The 21,170-nt window shown below is 47.2% G+C and overlaps 1 protein-coding gene across 1 annotated transcript in view; it reads left to right on the top strand.

The window, feature by feature from the left end:
- ADAMTS16 (ADAM metallopeptidase with thrombospondin type 1 motif 16) overlaps window positions 1-21,170 on the top strand; it is a 198,143-nt gene that overhangs the window by 69,155 nt on the left and 107,818 nt on the right. Inside the window, exons 9-11 of the mRNA XM_075541734.1 lie at window positions 3,575-3,712; window positions 10,710-10,863; window positions 19,217-19,312. Coding sequence (XP_075397849.1) covers window positions 3,575-3,712; window positions 10,710-10,863; window positions 19,217-19,312 — 388 coding nt within the window. The remainder of the gene's footprint in view (window positions 1-3,574; window positions 3,713-10,709; window positions 10,864-19,216; window positions 19,313-21,170) is intronic.

The raw sequence follows: 21,170 nt of genomic DNA, 5'->3' as shown, positions 1-21,170 counted from the left end.
GGGCGTATTTATACGCTGGTTGGTCCGAGGTCCCTCTAACAATAATAGCTTCTGATGTACCAATCTTCTAAGCCATGGCTGGAGTGCCAAATGGTCTGGTTTTCCCTCAGTACTAGCAGTTGCAATGGCATGAAACCCCCATCTGGAAACCCAACCATGGCAGCCCATGTGGTTCCATGGAGTGGCTCGCTCCAAAAGCAAGATAGGTAGTAGAAACCCGTCCCGCTGTAGCTGCCCCCACCTCTGCAGGCACAGACCGAGGAGCAGCAGTGCCAGGAAGGTGCATGGGCAGAATGCCCACACTGCACACCAGGAACCTCAGCTTCACCATTGTTGTTCATCTCTATTGAGTCAAGTTGCCCTAGTGCCCCTTGTGTGCAGAGTAGAACTCTACTCCACAGGGTTCTTAAAGGTGTGAATTTTCCAAAGCAAAAGTCTAGACCTGTCTTCCAAGAGCCTCTGGGCGAACTAGAACTGCCAACCGTATACCCAATCATTGAGCCATTTGTACCACGCAGGGACACTGCGTACACCTGAACACTCTCTGCTTTGTGGCTCGTGTAATGTTTCCTTTTGACCTGAATAGCTCTGGCTAATTTAAAATCAGGGAAGGTGTACGTCAGGGTGTGTTCCTGTGTCCCTATCACCATACTTATTCAATATTTATGCTGAGAAAATCATCAGAGAATCTGGCTTATATGAAGAAGAATGTGGTGCCAGTATGGAAGAAAGCTTATTAACAATCTGTGGTATGCAGATGACACAGCTGCTTGTTCAAAGGGAGGAAAAATTGCAGTACTTGCTGACAAGCATTAAGGGCTGTAGCCTTCAATAAGGATTGCTGAGGAAATCCAAAATGCTCAACGTAAAGAAAACCAACATCCTCACAACTGGCTCGATAGGTAACATTATGATAAACAGAGAAAAGATTGAAATTGTCAAGGATTTCATCTTGCGTGGATCCACAGTCAATGCTCATGGAAGCAGGAGCAAAGAGGTCAAGCAACACATTGCCTTGGGTAAGTCTGCCACACAGGACCTCTTTAAGAGTACTGAAAAGAGATGTTCCTTTTAAGACTAAGATGTGCCGAACTCAGACCATTGTATTTTCATATGTGCCTCATATGCATGTGAAAGTTGGACATTGAATAAGGAAGACTAAAGAAGAGTCAAGGTATTTGAATTATGGTGGTGGTGAAAAAATATGGAAAGTACCGTGGACGGCCCACAGAACAAAGACGTCTGTCCTGGAAGACGTACAGTCAGAGTGTTTCGTGGAGGCAAGGATGGTGAGGCTCCATCGCATGGGCTTTGGGCATGTTCTCAGGAGAGACCAGTCCCTGGAGAAAGACATCATGCTCGGGCAAGCAGAGGGCCAGTGAGCAAGAGGGAGTCCTTCGATGAGATGGAGCGACACAGTGGCTGCAACAATGGACTCGTGTCAAAGAAGACCCGTGAGGGAGGCCCAGGCCCGGGCAGTGGTTGGTTTGTTTCCTGGGACGGTAGGTCAGCTCTGCACCAGAACTATCAGTGGATAATTTAATGGCTAAGTCAATAAGTATTGCTATAGAGATACTTTGATTAAATAAAATGATCAAAACGTGAAGTTATTTCTTTTCAACACATCCTCTATCTGGGTCTTTACACTTCTGAAGGTGCTATTTCCAGCTCTCTAACCCCTCCCAGAAAAATTCTACACATTTCACTGTACCCCAAGTCAGGGCCAGTAACATGGTCCTTTCCCATGCTCTCAGTTTGAGGAACAGAGAGATGCCTGCAGGGTCAAGATCAGAGTTCCCTAATAAATTCTTACAGGATGGCCCTTGTTACCATCAAAGAATGAGCAGGTGCATTGCCGTAATTAAATTTTCCACAGTGCAACCTCTCTGGCCTTTTCTCCAAAACACTGCTGGTTTTAATTCTCTTAAAACATATTCATGGGCTGCCACCGTTGCCCCCGAGGGGAAAGAAGACTGTCAGCAACTCGGCTAAGGAGGTGAAGATGGCCACAAACCATGCCCCGAGTGCGACCAACAGGTTCCAGTTGCATGTAAAGCATGGCCCTGTGGTTACATATGTGTTAACAGAAAACTTTTAAATGCAAGACACTGAGAGAAATCATCCCCTTCTGCAGAAAACTAGCATGAGACCAAGAGGAGACGCACAGAGAGCGTTAGGGGAGAGAAGATAAATTCTACAGTAAATAAGAATTTAGAAAGCAGAAAGACATCACGCAGTCACAGCTCTTCAGATCATACCAGACGAGGAAGAGGAAGACTTAAAAGTGCAGCTGCCAAAACACACGAGGAAGAAAGGGAAACACCGGAGAAGGACACGGACATCGAGGCTAAGCTCTCTGATGAAAAGGCTGTGTGCTCTCAGTTGCCTTGACAGAAATAAACAGAAAAATTTCAATCAAAGACTTCTTCTCTGATCATTGTTTGCAAAGTCTGTTGAAAGTTCTTCAGGATGACATCACCAAAATTTCAAACAGTTACAGACTCGCAGGAGCATTCTGAATGCATCGATGAGGGCCATTGATTGTTTTTCCTCTACTGGTCCCCTTGTGCTACATACTGAAAACAAAAGTCTAGACTCACTGTTGTGGAATTTCCTTGTTTATTAAGGAGCATTGTCAGTGCTTTGTGTTTGTATCTACTTTTTGATAAAATGCTGAATGGATGTTAAGGGTAAGGAGCGCAGGGTGGGATTGGAGGGATAAAAAATAAATAATATACTTGTAATTTTCCAAAGAAACAAACAACAAAAAATATTCATGGTCAGCTCCTGTGAGTGCCCTAGTTCCTTGCAGGGACCATATCAAGATCTTCCCCCCCTCCCCCACGTGCGCTCACACACACACACACACACACACACACACACATACACACTGCTGTCCTTTAAAATTAGAATTGGTGATACCAGGAGGGTGGAGGGAAAGTGGGGTAGAAAGGGGGGACCGATTGCAAGGATCTGCATATAACCTCCTCCCTGGGGGATGCATAACAGAAAAGTGGGTGAAGAGAGAAGTCCGGCAGTATAAGATATGATAACATAATAATTTATAAATTATCAAGGGTTCATGAGGGAGAGGGGAATGGGGAGGGAGGAGAAAATGAGGAGCTGATACCAAGGGCTCAAGTGGAAAGAAAATGTTTTGAGCATGATGAGGGCAACAAATGTACAAATGTACTTGACACAGTGGATGGATGTATGGATTGTGATAAGAGTTGTATGAGCCCCCAATAAAGTGATTTTTTTAAAAGCTTATTGCCATACCTTCTGCTCTGACCTCCCAGTCTGACATTGACCTGCCCCAGCTGTTCTCCTCAGAAGCCGCTGTCTTGATTCTTGACCACGTCGGCAGGCACTCTAACGAGACCATGGCAAGGATGTTCCTGAGAGAGCTTGTTGCAGAGATATGTGTCGACACGTTTTGTGCATGTATGAACTGGGACCTTGGTAGCAACGCATGTTTCTTAGCCTCGTGCAGGCAGGAAAGCCTTCACAATGGGCACGTGGAGGTCGTCTAAGCGGTTCGTCCAGTTGACAGGCCCTCTCCTTTCTTGTGTAGCTTCGGCATGGTCCACGATGGGGAAGGGAACATGTGTAAGAAGTCTGAGGGCAGCATCATGTCGCCTACCTTGGCCGGGCGCAATGGCGTCTTCTCCTGGTCACCATGCAGTCGCCAGTATCTGCGCAAGTTTCTGAGGTAAGGGGTCCCAGGGCCAGTCCGCTCTGCTCTCCCTGGGCTCTGTCTACTCAATGCCGCGTGGCCTGGTCGTGTTGACAACACAGCCCTCCACCCACTCAAGCGTGAAACCCAAAGGCCACTCCTGTTTCAAGGTGGCTGCTAGAGGCTTCCAGAGAGCATCAAGGCCTACTGGCTAAATCCAAGTTGCTTGACCCTTAGACTCAACAGAAGTCAATGGGACATTTGTATCTTTGTCATCAACATAAGTTTCCCCCCAATGTCATGTCTTTCAAAACACAGCCTCATTCAGTCACCGGGGAAACAAAATGTGTGGACATCTGTGTAAACCCACTGCTGTCAAGTTGATTTCGACTCACAATGTTACTCTAGGTCAGTGTCGAACCACTCCATAGGGTTGCTGAGAATGTATAGCTTTAGGAAGCAGACTTCCTCATCTTTTGGCCATTGAGTGTCTGTTGGCTTTGAACCACCAACCTCTCAGTTAGCAGCTGAATGCTTAATGAAATCTGTGTACCTGTACTAATGTACTAATACATTTGTTCTTTGATGGAAACCTTATCCAGATTCTAAAATACTATCATTTGAACATTTTTGGAAAAGTGTATTCTACAGTGAATTCATTTCATGCATGGAACATTGGGGGTAAAGGAAAGAATTGGTATGTTTTAAATGTATAAGGAAAAAAATGATAGCCTTTAACTCACCCTTCAGACCTGGATCTGATCTCACGTCCATGGCTCAACTTTCAGTCAAACAAACGGCCAACGAGGGAAACGTCGCTGTTGTCGTTAGCGGCATGGAGTCAGAGGCCTCCTCTGTACCACAGGACAAAACACGCACAGTCCTGTGCCACCCCCACTAGTGTTGTTACGTGTGAGCCCATTGGTGCAGCCCCTGTGCCAGTTCATCTCCTTGAGGGGCTCCCGCCTTTTCGCCGCCCCTCTACTTTTCCAAGCACGATGTCCTTCTCCAGGGACTGGCCGCTCCCCATAGCAGATGCAAAGTTTGGGAGCAATAGCACCAGGGCAATAGGCACTCTTGCAAGTAGTCGGCACTTTGAGGTCCAAAGGCACCATGTATTCAAGGACAAAAAGGGAAATACAGGTAGGACGTGAAATAAATGCCGTTCCATTGTGGGGATTGAAATCAATTAGATGAAGCAAAAGGTGTTATCAATTGTTGACTGGGAAACTGATTCAGTCTGTAAACCTCACCCGATTCACAATAAAAGTTATCACAAAGAAAGAAAGAAAGAAATCTTCCAAGATCAGTTAGTCCAACATATCTGCTGTATGTTCAAGAACCTTTCTTTATTGCTCTCTAGAGAAAACTCTAAAGGAACCCTGGTGGCTCTGTGGATTAGCTGTTGGGTTGCTAACCACAAGGTCCAGGGTTCAAAGGCACCAGCCAGACTCTGAGGCAAAGATGAGGCTGTCTGCTCCCTTCAGGAATTGCAGCCTCAGGAAGCCTGTATCAAGTCACTGTGAGTTGGAATCAACTTGATGGTACCAGGTCCCATGCAGGTGTATGCAGGTGATCTATGAAAATGATGTCATTTGAGAGCATTTATAAGTATTAGCATTAGAAAGAAAACAGCGGCTGAAAGAATCTCAGTGAGTAATGGATGCACACCTGCCCCCCACCCCCACCCCCGACCCACTTCAGTCCTCCCTGACCCCTCTCTTCCACACACACCAGAGCCAAGAACTTTCCCTTCTCCCCTCTCGCATGGCATGGCTCTGGCCAGCAAAAACGTGCCCATTGTGGAGATGCAGCCCCATGGTTCTTGAGTTTGGTGGGCTGAGCCATCAGGGGAGAAAAATCATACTGACAGCATCCCCCTGTCCCCCACCCCCAGAAGGTTCTAGGTTAGCAGGACAGTGAGCTTCCTTCCATGTCTCAGCAACTTACATGATATGTTCCTGTGGGCAAAACTTGCAGTTAGTTATTCTGCCCATGAGGTGAAGACCAGGGATGGGATCCCTGCTGTGTGTGTAGCCACTCATCCGTGTTCAACTGGCCTCTGGCTGGTTCCAAGGTGTGATCCCACATAGAGTTCTTCTTTCGTTGTTAATTATTTTTACTCCCAGTAGAAACTTTAAAAGTTGACCCAATTCGAACCTTACAGTTTCGAGAACCCAGTTTGAGCAGGAGTCTACTAGTCTGGTTTGTCAACTTCGTTCCCTATTTGAAGTCCTGGCATGGTACGAATGATTCACATACTCAGCAGCTAAAAATAAAAAATTCAAAGACTGGAAGTGAGCATTCCAGATGCACCTTGGAAGCAAAGTCTGGGGACCGGCTACTGAAAGATCAGCCCGTGAAAGTGCTCAGCAGCATCTTTCTACACAAGGGGTCACCGAATTCCGAATACTGAACTCATTAGTATCTGGGCCATACCGACTAATTGTTAGTCCAGAGACAGAGATCTTACCGCCCAAAGGAAGATGTCTGTTTCCCCTGTTTTCTGCCTCCCAGAATTAATGAGACTTTGGTGGGCAAGATCTGGTAGCATGGTTAGGGGTTAGAGGAAGCTCCTGGACAGGATGGATGGACACAGGGGCTGCAACTGTGGGTTCGTCGTAGGGACAATTGTGAGCAGAGTGCAGGGGCAGTCGGGGGTTTGGTCTCTTGTGCATAAGTTCGCTATGTTTACAGCCAACTTGATGGAACTTAACAGCAACCACACATGACAGGGTGAGACTGTCCCTGGGGGGTTAGAGGTTGTAACTCTTTACTGGAGTAGAAGGCCTCGCTCCTCTCCCATAGACTGCGAAGAGGGGGCTGCCGTCTTCAAAACAGAACATGGCAGTGAGCATGACTTTTAAGAATCTAGAACGATAAACCCTTTTTCTTTGATGACAACGGAACCACTGCAGGCCCCAGGGAGGCATGCTCGCTAGTTGTGTGCTATTCGTTGATAGCCAAGCCCTTCTGTAGTAATTCTACAGTGAAACTTTATTTCCATGGATTTTACTCATCTTCTTGGCTTTTTTTCCCCGAGAAATAGACTACCTATCTGGTACTATAAACCAGCAGGCTAGGAGGCATACAGCATCTCTATTGCCTACACACATTCTGTTACAAGACTCTGTGTCTCTTGTTTCTGTTCTTCCAAAGACTGTACAGCCAGCAGTGAGACATTGAGGTGTACAGTAATGAGTGAATATGTGATGCTTCACACCATTGCACACTGGTTTCTATTTAGAAATAAACTCCCCAAGAGAGTCTTTCCTTGTCAAAGTCACGATCCGAGTTCATTTGGTTGTGAAGACGCCAGCCGCATTTATCCTTGGTACAAGGAAGCAGAGCCCATGCTCCCTGACAGGTTGGCTGGCTGCCTGATTGCTAAGTGACCAGGGCACTGTGATGTTCCCACAGTGACAGCTGTTGGAGAGGATCCCACAATGAGTACAGCTGAGTGACCCACATTGAAGATGAGGCTGTTCTCTTTCATGAGTGGGCTGGCGTTTGGCACACAGGAAAAAACATATGCAAGAGGCTCATTTGGGCTGAAGCTGTCTGAGCAGCTTGTCTCCTTCCTGAACTCGTGAAAGACAGATGTTTAACCAGAGGAGATTCACCCATAGGGTCAACAAAACTGTGTCATTTCCCAACCACAGACAGATCTCGTCACTGCGACTCATGTCTGTGTCTGGGAGGCTGGGGGAAATTCTAGATGAGTGTTTGAAATTTCATGGCAACGAGGGCTCATCATTAATTTCCTATTTAAAACACCGGAATCCCAACCATTGGCCAGTGAGTGCGGCTACTCTTCAATGCTGTGAATCTGCATTAAACATAACCAAAATCCCTTTGCTGACCAGTTGATTGGGCCTCACGATGACCCCGCCAGTCAGAGAGCAGGGACTTCATGATCTTTATGAACGCAAATCCTCCCCTTTTCTCCAGAAATGTCACTAGGGAGGGTGGGTGGTGTCACACCGCTAACCTTTGAATCAGCATTCACGTGCAAACCATTTGCACAAACAAGAGACCTTCAGTCTACACCTCACCGCCCACTGCCTTGAAGTGGATTCTGACTCATAGCAACCCTGTAGGACAATGTCGAACTGTCCTGTAGAGTGTCCGAGGATCTAAGTCTTTGAGAAAGCAGTGTCCCTTAGATATAAGGAGGGGGAGATTGCCTTTCAAGAACTTCAGATCCTGTCTCTCACCGCCATTCCAACTCATGGCAACTCTCTAAGACACGGTGGAGCTGACCCTGTGGGTTTTCTGAAACTATGTCTTTATAGGGGTAGAAAGCCTCCTCTCCTGCAGGGTGGCTTGTGCTTTGAACTGATGACCTCAAGGTTCGTAGCCCAGCATGTAAGTCACTATGCCATGAGGGCTCTGTTGGAAGAGACCGGTTCTTGGAAAGGGATGGCTGGATGAAGTAGAGGGCTGGCGACCACAGTGAGGAGCCTCAAGGAGACGACTGACGCAGGACAGCGGTTGCAACAACGGGGTCAAACAGCACAGAACCGGGCAGGGCTGGTCTGCGGTACACATGGGTGTTGGATGCGAGCTGACGGGATGCCAGCCCCATCCGCACAACAAGGAGGGCTTTCTACTTTACTCCTCTCTCACACCCGTAAAAGCATCTGCTAGAGGCCGTGGAGGACACCGCAGTTCAAAGCAGACGTCTCCTTTGCATTAATTTTAGGGTCCAGTAATCAAGAAATTGCACAGACACAAATTGAAAGAAAAAAAAATCCTGAACCAATGGAGAATTTTGAGGATCTGGAGCCCTAGTGGTGTAATGGGTTATAAATTGGACTACTACCCGCAAGGTCAGCTGTTCGAAACTGCTAGTTGCTCTGAAGGATAAAGATGAGGCTTTCTTCTCCCGCAAGGATTTACAAACACTGTAAAGAAGCAGCTCTACGCTGTCCTGTAGCTTCACCACAATTCAGAACTGACTAGATGGACATGAATGAGTTTGCGTGTGAGTCAACCGACGTAACTGATTTCCTAGTTTTCTGCCCATACGAGGGCAATATGGTTGCCAACCTCACCAAACCTCAGAGAGGGCATCTATCTAGACTGTAGAAGTCACTTGAGCTGCATCAGCAGCAGGTGTGGTGAGCTCCAACATTGCTGAACCATGCGGCTTCAAAGCAATCGTTTTTGTTGGTGTCAATAATGCATTTAATCATTGCTCTCTACTTAGAAACCTGGTCCTGGAGATAAGCTGTTTCCTAAGCACCTGCAGTCAACCAGCACTGCTCTTAGCTCTTACGGACTCATCGGACTGAACCTCCCCTCGCAGTTTGCTTGCTAACACTTTCTGAGCTCCTTGCATGCATGCAGCGTCACCCCATCTGGAGGCCCAGGCAGCACCATCCTGCATCGCTGCTGAGCATGGGTCTTAACTGAGAGGATGCGTGGGGATCCACTGTGGTGGCGTTTTGCTGCTAAGCTGTGTCGCTTTCTGAAATGAAGGCTCGTGGCTTCGAGGCAGTGGCGTCTGGGAGAGGAGCTCTGGCTTCTGTGTTTCTCAGACGCTTGAGAGGCAGTGCCAGGGCGCAGCCAAGGTGGGCATAATTTTGGGCATACCTAGGCATAGTTTGGGGCATGGAAGATCAGAGCTGCCAATCATTTATTATGATCATAGCTTCATTGGCTCATACAATCTGTAGAATAATTTAGCTGTTATCTGCAGACATAAAAATTATAAATGACTTGTTTGAAAAGGAACAAAGGAGAAAATATATGCCACAGAAAATCTCTGGGAGGAAACAGGACTCTCTGTTTATGGGGGAAGGTATCCTTAGTTGTTTTTAAACCATGACTAGTAAGTTTTAGAGGTACCCTGAGAGCTCAGTGACCACAAACTGCCAGAACAAGTACATTGGTCTTGGATGAAGCATAGCCAGAATGGTCCTTAGAAGGGAGATGGAGAGACTTCATCTCACATTCTTGGGATGTGTTATCAGAAGGCTGGAGTCCTTGCAGAAGGACCTCCACTTAGGTGAGAACCAGTGGAAAACGAGGAAGACCTGGAGGAGTTGGGTAGACGGTTGGCTGCATCAGTAGACTTGAGCATCACAGTGATGGTGAGGATGGGGCCTGGCGGGCAGTGTGCCCTTCTGTTGTACACAGGGCTGCTCTGAGTGGGAACGAACGAAAAACACCCCAACAGCATGACACTGTGTACTTAGCCTAAAGCTTTAGGTCAGTAGCCGTAACCCAGTCAGTCGCACCACGGGCAGAAGGACTGGCGACCTACTTCTGCAGTATTATAGCCTAGAAAAGCCCAGGGCTAGTTCTACGGTGAATCCAAGTGGACTCAGTGACATAGGCTGAGTGCTGTCTGGGTAGTGGGCTGTCCCAGAGTTCTGCTCCTGCCTGACTTGCATTGGCCTGAGTGTTGTTAACGAGCCGCAGTGACGCTGTGGGTTAGGAGTTGGGTTTCTGACAGCAAGATTGGTAGTTCAAACCCACCAGTCACTCTGAAAGTGCTGAAAACCCCGATATAGGGCCGGTGTGAGCTGGAGTGGACCTAGGGGCAGGGGGCTTTCCTGGTTGATAGAGCGTTGTTGCTGAACAATGTTATTATGTCGCATGGGAAACCTCTAGATTCTAGGAACCAGCTTCCTTCAGCTAACAAGGGAGGGAGGGGGAAAAGAAACATTCCATCTTTGAAATAGACTGACTGGCTTTGTTTTGACTAGTACGATGCCCGCTTCCATCTTTTGATTGTCCCGGGCCAGCTGCGTGCGTTCCAGGTGTGCGTAATGGGAGCCGCATGCGTGGAACATCTGGCCGTCATTACGCATCTCCCCTTCTCTCGTGGTAAGTCGGAGAACTAAGAAACCAGAAAGATCTTTCCTGGAAGAGGTCGAAACGTGGACTTAAGGAAGGTGACTACTTCTCAGGACCTCCGGAGAAGGGTCTGGTCACACTGCACAAGGACACGAAGGCCGCGCCGCGTGGCGTCCTCGTGGACGCTGTGGGCCCTCACTCGCCGCCCCTGTCCCCTGTGTTTCAGCACCGCGCAAGCCGTGTGCCTGGCCGACCAGCCCCGGGCCGGGAAGGAGTACAAGTACCCCGAGAAGCTGCCGGGAGAGCTGTACGACGCAGGCACGCAGTGCAAGTGGCAGTTCGGGGAGAAGGCCAAAGTCTGCCTGCTGGATTTGAAGAAGGCAAGTGGTCCTTGGCAATGGCCCCGTGAAACGTGATTCATAAAACCGTTTCTTCAGGGTAACTGACACCCCTGCATTCCTCATCTATTGGGTGCCTACCAAGTGTCAGGTCCTGTGCGTTGGCCCGTCCTGGATAACAGGAAACACATGTTTTCCTGCCAGAGGCCGGGCCAGCGTTGCTGTGTGGGTATCTGTTTCACTGGCGCTCTGATGCAGCCTGATAAATGGGATGCTTCTCTCCAATTCCCCGCATGGCAGCTTAGCATAACCTGTGCTCCGTATCCTTTGGTCAATTATAAGCGTATCGGGATGTTGCATTTTGTCCAAATCAGGTTCAGAAAATCCATCGTATTCCTTGTCCGTGATCTCCCCAACCCCACACCCCTCCAGCCATATGACCATAATTTAGGATAAGTCCGCAGGCTGTCAAAGGCTTCTCGTGACTGAATCCCTGAAATAACTTCTTTTTTAAAAATCATTTCATTGGGAGCTCACAATTCTTATCACAATCCATCCATCCATCCATTGTGTCAAGCACATACGTGCATTTGTTGCCATCACCATTCTCAAAACATTTGCCTTCTACTTGAGCCCTTAATATCAGCTGCTCATTTCCCGAGCTGAGTAAGTCCCCAGGTGTCAAATGTCTGGCTTCGTGACAACGGCTACTTGCCCTGCAATGTTCGGGGAAGCTGCCCTCCCTTTGAAACAGCCAAGCCAACTTTAAGTCAAAGCAACGTCTTCGCAGCCACCTTCCCGTGCTGCGTTCACAGCTTTTAAATCACTGAAGAGATCCCAGGTCTTTGCTGGCACCCAAATTGAGCTACATAACAACAGCTTGCGTGCACCTGGCCCGACTTACCTACAGAGTCAACGTGAAGCCGCACGGCAGAACCGAGCAATGGCTCTCGCCTGTGACCTGGGGTCAGTCTGTTGTTTCTCACAGGGGCCACCATCCACCCCTGGGGCCCAGGGGAACCCCAATAGCTTAGTCCATAGCCCAGACACATCCACTGCTGCCAGACACGGGAAGCCGAGAGTCAGGGACTTGCTCTGGCTGAACCACAAAAGAAAGAGATTCATAAATTAAATAAGAGCAGCCCTGCTCCGGGTTTCGTTGATGCTGGTATGTAATGAAGTCAAGAGGGAAGGAGGGAAGAAGAAGAGGAACATATGGTCCTCTGGAGACCTCGGGAGGTTGCGCCGTGCACTGCGAGGCCTCACAGCCTCAGTCTGACGTGATCATCTCCGTCCTTCTCAGCCCAAGTGGAGCAGACCACGTAGGGCCCGGTGCCAGCACCGGACTCTTCTCGGCTGGTAATTACAGTGTGGAGCAAGATCATAAATCAGGGGGCCTCCACTTAGATCCTCCATGGCGTCTCTCCCACAGACAGATGCCGTGGATTCACCCAGACTTTTCTTTGAATGCTATTCGTCTACTAGGAAAAAGAATCGCTGAACCGATACATTGACATTGTGGTGCTGGAAAAGAATATTGAAAGTGCTGGGGACTGCCCGAACCAACAAAACATCTGACTTGGAAGGACGGCCAGAGTGCTCTTTAGAGGCAAGGATGGTGAGACTTTGTCTCGCATACTTTGGGCATGTGGTCAGGAGAGACCAGTCCTTGGAGAAGGGCATCATGCTTTGTAAAGTGTGTGAGTGTGTGTGTGTGTCGGGGGAGGGGGTCAGCAAAAATAGGAATGCCCTCAACAAGACGGATTGACCCAGTGGCTGCAACAATGGGGTGCAGCCCCACACAATGCTTCCTTCTGTCGCACTATGCGTCAGAACCAACGCGATGGCACCTAATAACAACAGAGCAAAAGGAGCTTAAAGTGTATTGTTGGCATTTCAGACATGCGGTTTGCTGGGTGACACAGGTGCACATTGCATCACGATGTTAGTTTGGGTACTTTAGAGAAAAAATCCACAGAAACTCATGTATAAGGGAGCATTTTATATAAAGGGTAAGTGCACAGCAAGAACATATCCCAACCCAGTGCTGCCCAAGCCCACAAGTCCAACATTAACCCATATGTCCTACACCAATCCACAAAACACACAGTATGACACCGACTGCAGGAGGAAAGCCGAATCAGTGAACGTGTAAGCATCTCAGCCCTGGCAGGGGTCTCCACGCAGGTGCTCCAGCACCCAGGGCTGCATCAGAGTAGGTCCATGTGGCTTCTTCTTGGGGATGCCTTGCAGGAAGTGAGCCTTGCCAGCTAAAGCAGGGAACTGGCTAAGGCAATTGAACCCTAGTCTGGCCATCAGAAAGCAAGAGAGCCAAGAACTAGAAAGACGAGGCTCACTGAGCCATTTATCCCTCCACCCTTCAATTGAGGTTGGCACATTAACTACTTCAATAACCTTTGTGTCCTGGACAGGATCATGTATGGTACCTTAATGACAGGCGCCTGCAGCGATGAGCTGGAACATAGCAACGGGGATGATGACGCAAGGCCGGGAGGTGTTTGCTTGTGTTGTCCACACAGTCGCTGTGAGTCAGAACCAACTGGATGGCACCAAATAACAAAGACACATGCCAGAGGCAGAGGGCAGTGGTGGTCAGTGGCCAGCTTCTTGCCTTCCACACAAGAAACCCAGTTTGAATGCCCAGTCAATGAACCCCAGGTGCAGTCTGCCCACCTGCCAGTGAAGAATTGGGTGTTCGTAGGACGCTGAATAGGTTTCCACCGGAGGATAGATTCAGACGGAAGTTCTGGCCATCTGCTTCCAAAAATCAGCCAATGACAACCCTCTGGATTGTTAGCACCCAATCCCCACCCTACGCTGGGATTGCTACAGGACTGGACAACATCTCTTGTGCATGGGTCACCGTTAGTCAGAGTCAACAAGGTGCCTGTGGGAGATGGAGCTCCAGCTCCCTGCCATGGAGTTGATGCCGACTCATGCCCTGCAGGGCAAGGTAGAGCTGCCTGCGTGAGTTTCCTAGACAGGAACTCTTTATGGGAGTCAGAAGTCTCACCTTTCTTTCTTGCAGCAGCCATTGGTTTCAAACTGCTGACCTTGCAGTTAGCAGTCCAACTCCTAAGCCCTACACAACCAGGACTCCTCTGTGATGGATACAGATTCTAATCGTGGAATGCAGGATGTTGTTTTGTTTCCTGCTCTTGAGGAAATATTTATATGCTGGGACCTCATTTATTTAATGCATTGTTGCTGTTAGGTCCCACTTAGTCTGTATCAACCCATAGCATCTTATGTACAACCCAAGAAAACACTGCCATTTTCAGCCATCAGTTGCTTCCTCTGCTAGACCAGGACCTTTCATCCTGTGCATGAACTGCTCATCCTCAGACGAGGGTACCAAGAATCCTCCTGAGGACGTGGTTGCTCCCCGCTCCTCCCATCAAGCACACAACCAGACCCGTTCCCTCAGCACCTCATTGCTCAGTCCTGCGCCATTTCCCCAGCGAACTCCCCAGTCTTCCGCTAGGGCCTCTCACCTCTCACCCTATGAGACAGCTGCTCTCTGCCTGCTTCCATTCCCTTCACCCCCAGCGCGCGCGCGCACACACACAGACGCACACAAACACACACACACACACAAAGAGTCTAGAAAGTTCCACCGGCAGGAGTCTGAGCAAATGTGGTCCTCCCTTTGGGGGCTTTCCTGCTCTCCAGGATCATGTTTCTGTGCTGCCTGTGGTTAAAGAGCTAAAAACGGTTGTTTCTTTCATGTTTTCAGTTGTTGCTGGTTTTTTTTTAATGATTTACATGAACATTTGCAGGGTAAAATAGTTTTTCATTCACCAATTCCTGCCCATTTTGCTTCAAGTCCTTGACTCCCCTCTCCACAAATGGCAGCACTGCAGGACAGTGAATGTCTTCCTGCTCTTCAACCAGTCTCTGCACCTCCCGCCTCTTCCTGGTGGGTCTGGGAAGGAGACAAATGGAGGCAGACACTGGCAGTATTCAATTGCGGTGTTTTCAAACAGGTTCTGTGTTATCGCTTTCCTGCTGCATGTAAATCAAGTCACCTCAGAAGCATGAGGTGGTAAAATCTCACTGTCAGTAGGAGCCAGCTGTGGCGTGCACCCTGTGGACCCTGAGATCCTTGTGCAGTGAACCTCCCTGATCCAGAAAGACAGCCCTGACACCAGAAGAATGGCAAGGGAGCAGCAGCAGTAGAACCAGAAGCCAGACCTGAGGCAGAGAGATGCACTTCCCAGCCCACAGAGCTGAGTGCTCTGGGGAAAGAGACTGGTTTATTGTCATGAGGTGCCTCTGCTCATTGAGCTCCTGGAAATAGGCTCCCTGAGCAGTGTTGCTTGCGCCAAGTGCCTTCCATTGACCCTTACAGAGCAAGAGCTTGGTCCTCGAATATTTGTTAGTCACACCAGGGAGCTACTGGAAGAGAACATTGACAGTACCACGGATGGATAACAGGGCAAGCCTGTCTGTCTCAGAAGCCAGAGTGCTCCTTAGAGGCAAGGATAACAAAGCTTCGTCTTACATACTTTGGACATATTGTCAGAAGAGACCAGTCCCTGGAGAAAGACACCAAGCTGAATAAAGTGGAGGGGCAGTGACACAGAGGAAGGCCTTCAAGGACCACAATGAGCTCAAGCAGGGGAATGTTGGTGAGGATGGCACAGGACCACGCAGTGTTTCCTTCTGTTGTGCACAAGGTTGGAACTGACTTGATGGTACCTAACAACAACTGATGCCAGAAAATCCAAAAAGTAGATTGAAGGAGTACATAGTTATGAAACTAAAGAGAATTGATCAACACTCAACCATTTGAAAAGAGCATATAATCAAGAACCAGTAGTACTGAAGGAAGACATCCTAGTCGCACTGAAGGCTTTAACAAAAAGATCCAGAAATTGACAGAATAACAAGTGAAATATTTCAACAGGCTGAGTGAAGTCTTGGAAGCACTCACTAGTCTATCCAGAGGAATTGGGAAGACAGTTACCTGAATATCTGACTGGAAGAGATTTGTATCTATGATCATTTCAAAGAAAGACAATCCAACAGAGTGTGGAAATAGTTGAACAGGATAAAAGTAAACAAATGTTGCTGAAGATAATTTAACATTGGCGGCAGCGGGACCTTGACAGGGGGCTTCCAGAAACTGAAGCTGGATTCAGAAGAGGACACGGCATGAGGGATATGATTATGGATGTCAGATCATTCTTGACCGAAAGCAAAGACTGTTTACATGTGTTTTACTGACTATGCAAAGGCATCTGATGGTGTAAATCATAACAAACTATCCCGAGTTCATGTGGACTTGACCATGGAATGAGGGGCAGCTATTCCAACAGGAAAAAAAAGGAGACAACAATGGCAACACTTTGTCTCACATACTTTGGACATGTTATCAGGCGAGACGGACATGGCCCTCGAGAGAGATCCCATGCTCGGTGCCGTGGAGGGGCAGCCAACAAGAAGAAGGGGAATTGGCACAGTGGCGACAGCACTGGGCTCAAGCCTAAGGAGGAGTGTGAGGGCAGTGCAGGACTGGGCGATGAGGTGTGTTGTTGCTCACAGGGTCACTGTGAGTCAGCGCCAACTTGATGGCACCGACCAACAACAGCAAGCACGTCCGGAGGGACGAGTTCCTGTGACAAGACCTCTATGGACTGGCACAGTGTCTGCAAAACCCGTCTCAAACCTCACAGGTATGAGGACAGTACACTGTTTAATCTGTTGAACAAAGTGCCGCTGCAAGTGGAAACAGACTCAGGAGCAGAAACAAGAACAACCACACTAACATCTTGTTTGGCTGATGAAGTGTGTAAAGACCGGGAAGTTTTCAATGTACAGGTATGAAAGCCACGTAAATGACAGACATGCTACACAGTGCTTAGGCTTGCTACCATCATATAAACGTCATTAAATATTGCTTTGTTGGCATGGTTGACAGATGTCCTGATATTTTAGAGAATAATGGTCTTAAAATACCTGCCCACTTTTGTTTGAAAAGTTATTAGCTAATGCAAGTTCATATGCATTATTCTACTGGGGGGAAAGGAATGTGTTTGGGTGTATGTATATTTACGTTTACGTGCATAGCTTCAAAGACTTATGGCAATGGATATGCCACCGATCTCTCGTGAGGGGACTCCAGGGAGTTGAGACATTTGCAGTATCTTTTAATTCCATATTCCATGAATTCTATGAAATCCTATCCAGTGTTGTGGTAATTGCAGTTAGTTAAATATTGGCATTTTACTGCTTGAAACCCAGACGATTAAAATTGATTTCACATCCCCTTCTCACTTTCTGGGGAAAGATGAGGCTTTCTACTCCAGTAAAGGGCTCCAGCCGCAGAAACCCGTGGATCCGCTCTGTCCGGCACGGTCCCTGTGAGTTGACATGGACTCCAAGGCCGCAAGTGGGATTTCTTCTGGCCTCCAACTTCCTTTCTAATTGCTTTCCGAGCTTTCACTTTGGGAGGAAAAGGAGTCTTAGGACCCACCTTCACGGTGTTAGAATGCCACTGACACCATCTCCCAAACACCATCTGACAGTGTTTTAATCCAGGGAGTTATAATGTGGTTTTCTTTCACCAATGTAGTATTTCTGTTGTTCGTCTTTGCAATCATAACTTTCAAATTGCGAGTTCACCGGTGGGCGTTTCCTTGACAGATGACATGGCTTAGTTCCACAGATGAAAGTGAGAATATACTGTCTGCTAGGAATTTGACTTTTCATCCTCAGCGAAGTTGGAGTTCCTGCAAACATTGTTTTTCATCAGGTACCTACTCTGCGTTGTCAACAATGCCTCTGACCTGGCACACAAGAACAGTGAGCTGATACAATTTCTCTGAAATGTGATCACCGTAGTGTTTTATCCGGTATTGGTGCCACGTGTGGGACTTTCACTCCCAATTAAGCAGGTCTCATATTCCAACCTCAGACTTTCGAGCCATGATTAATGATGTCTTTGCCCCTCTAACTATGCGAGGGCCTGTGAATTTCTTAGGAAAGATGTTTACCTACATCCCTAATGATTCATATATTAATCGTACATCATGTCCGGAAGTTGGCGGTTAAGTCAAAGTACAGTCAAGTGAGAGGAAGCTACTGGGCTTGAGTTCTTCCATTGTACTTGACCTCACATGTCATTATAACTTACTAGAAATGCTAAAATGCTTCTTTGTTTATCCAGAAGAGGGTGTATTATTCTGGGTACTTTAGAGAAACAAATCTACAGAAATTCATGTATAAGAGTTTTATATAAAGGGTAAGTGCACATCAAGAAAACATCCCAACTCAGTGCTGCCCAAGCCAACAAGTCCAACATTAACCCATACGTCCAACACCAGTGGAGAGCAAATGTTTTAAGAATTATGAGGGCAATGAATGTACAAATGTGTTTTACACAATTGATGTATGTATGGATTGTGATAAGAGTTGTATGAGCCCCTAATAAAACTATTAAAAAGAAGAAGAAAATCCTATGGTGTCCAACTTTCTTTGATTCCTCATGCTGTGATGAGATTTTTATAGTAATTTCACTTTGAAATTAGGGGGGGGGGCAGAATACTTTTGTTAAATTTATGGCAAGCACTGCAAACCTCACCCTCACTGTCATAGAGTCAATGGTGACTCATAGCAGCCCCCTGTGGGTTTCTGAGACTGTAGCTGTTTGTGGGAGTAGAAAGCCCAGTCTCTGCCCCACGGAGCTGCTGGTGGTTTCAAACTGATAACCATGGGAATCGCAGCCCTAGATGTAATCACTATAGATCAATACAATTTCGGAGTTGGGATTAAGCAGAGCCAAGTACAGAGCGTGAATTTTCTGACTTCTCACTCTGTAACCTGGATCTATTACTAAGGTATCAATGTTTAATTTATATCACCTGTTTTTCCTTAAAATTTCCAGTTGCATTGGGTAAATCTGCTGCACAAGACTTCTGTAGAGTACAGAAAAGTTCAGATGTTACCTTTAGGACTAAGATGTGTCTGGCCCAAGCCATGGTATTCTCCATTGCCCCATGCATGTGAAGGGTGGACGCTGAACAAGGAAGGCTGAAGAGGAATTGGTGTGTTTGAATTGTGGCGCTGGTGAAGAACATTGGAAGTGCCATAGACTGCTAAAAGGACACACCAATCTTACAGTCTTTGGACATGTTGTCAGGAGAGATCAGTCCCTGGAGAAGGACATCAAACTTGGTCATGTGGAAGGGCAGCGGGAAAGAGGAAAGATGGATTGACACAGTGGCTATGACTGTAGGCTCAGGCACAGGAACAATCACGAGGGTGGCACAGGACCGTGTCGCATTGATGGCACCTAACCACAACAACATCAACAACACTGCAGCAAATATATGGATCACGCATATCAATAATCGTCCATTTTCTCCTTCAGGACATCTGCAAAGCTCTGTGGTGTCATCGTGTTGGACGGAAATGTGAGACTAAATTTATGCCGGCGGCAGAAGGCACTGCTTGTGGTCATGGCATGGTAAGACGCGCGTCTTAGACTCATGGCATCCAATCCAGATGTTACAGATTTTCTACCTATCTGGTTTGCCTTGTCTTGTATTGGCATTTTCTCAGTACATCTGTTATCGGCTCAGGTACAGAGCCCTGGTGACCCAGTGGGTGATGTAGTTGGGCACTCGCTGCCCTGAGTCAGAAAGACAAAGCCTTCTGATCCCATCGAGGTTCACAGCCTTGGAAACCCTGGGAGCAGCACTACTCAGTCCTGTGGGGTGGCTGTAAGTCAGCACCGACTAGACTGCAATGGGCTGGGTTTAGTTTCATTTGGGTTTCTCACATACATGTGCATTCCCACATCTGGGCCAAGCCACTGTGCTTAATACTGATGTCAGTAAGAAGGCTCTGGTTTCTCACTTGTCGGATGATATAGTCGATGAGGTACCTGGAGTTTATAGACACAAATACCTGGCAACAGGCCATGCCTCTGGGTCTTTTCACTGCTACCTGAGTATTCTTCATAGTCGGTAAGGTTGACATTTCTTCATAAAGCACCAGCATTAAATGACACCATTGAAGGCTGAGGATCCATCTGAAGATGATGGATAGTCCATTGGTACCTATTGTTGTCCTGCACCTTGGTTGGAGGAAGCTAGGATACAGCAAAAGAAAAAGAAGGGGGGAGGGAAATGGAGAGAGAGAAAGCTCATTAATAAATGGTAGAGAGTGACTCTTTCTTAAAACCTAGAAAAAGAAATTGTCTCAACACTCAATCATAACACTTTAGTTCTCTTGCATTTAAAGAGAAGTTCCGTTGTTGTTTCTGATGACGCTCTTAGAATGTAGATGTGTGATGAGGGCAGAAGTACAAGAAGGCTCCAAAAAGTTTGTGAGAAAACAGAAATAAAAGATCATGGAATCTCCACACACTTTTTGAGACACCTTATTTATTGCACTCTTCATCGATGTAGTTCTATACCAGCGGTTCTCAGTCTGTGGGTCGAGACCCCTTTGGGGGCCAAACAACCCTTTCACAGGGGTCGCCCAATTCATAACAGTAGCAAAATAACAGTGATGAAGTAGCAACGAAAATAAGTTTGTGGTTGGGAGGGTCACCACAACATGAGGAACTGTATGAAAGGGTCATGGCATTAAGAAAGTTGAGAACCATGGCTTTATACTCTATATTTCCATTATTTTTAGTGGTACTGATTGTCCCTGGATGGCACAAACCATTCACATTTGACTACTAACTGAAGGTTCGCTGTTCAAACCCACTCATGGAATGGTGATCTTCTATAAAGATGACAGTCAAGGAAGTCTGAGTGGCTCTACCCTGTGTACAGTACATGAGGTGGCCACAAACCAGGACTAAGAGAAAAAGGTTTCAATTTTGATATGAAAGATTAAAAAAAACCATGTACGGTGCATATCATTGATCTATTATGCTTATATTCCAAAGTAAATCTCTCATACATTAAGCATATTTGAATGTGAATATAAACAGAAAGGATTTAAACTGCTTACAAGCGATGCTAAGGTATGCTCTTGGGTTAACTGAAATGTTCACTGTGAAAATGAAGATCAATGAGGTAAAGTTACTTGGAAATCACACCCAATGACAGTTCGTCCCAACTCCATCATCTTTGCTTTTGTTAGTCCTGCGGACTATACACAACAGAACGAAACACTGCCCGGTTCCCAGTTAACCTCACAATTCTCGTTGTGCCCGAGTCTCCTGTTGAAGCTACTGTGTCAATTCATGTCATTGAGGGGCTTCTTCTCTTCTTGCTAACCCTCTGCTGTACCAAGCATGGTGTCCAAGTCCAGGGACTGGTCTCTCCTGACAACACATCAGACAACGTCTAACCATCCTCGCACCT

The sequence above is a fragment of the Tenrec ecaudatus genome, chromosome 2, assembly GCF_050624435.1.
Source record: "Tenrec ecaudatus isolate mTenEca1 chromosome 2, mTenEca1.hap1, whole genome shotgun sequence".
NCBI lineage: Eukaryota > Metazoa > Chordata > Mammalia > Afrosoricida > Tenrecidae > Tenrec > Tenrec ecaudatus.
Note: the sequence above shows the minus strand (reverse complement) of the source record. Positions and strands in the feature narration are given on the sequence as shown.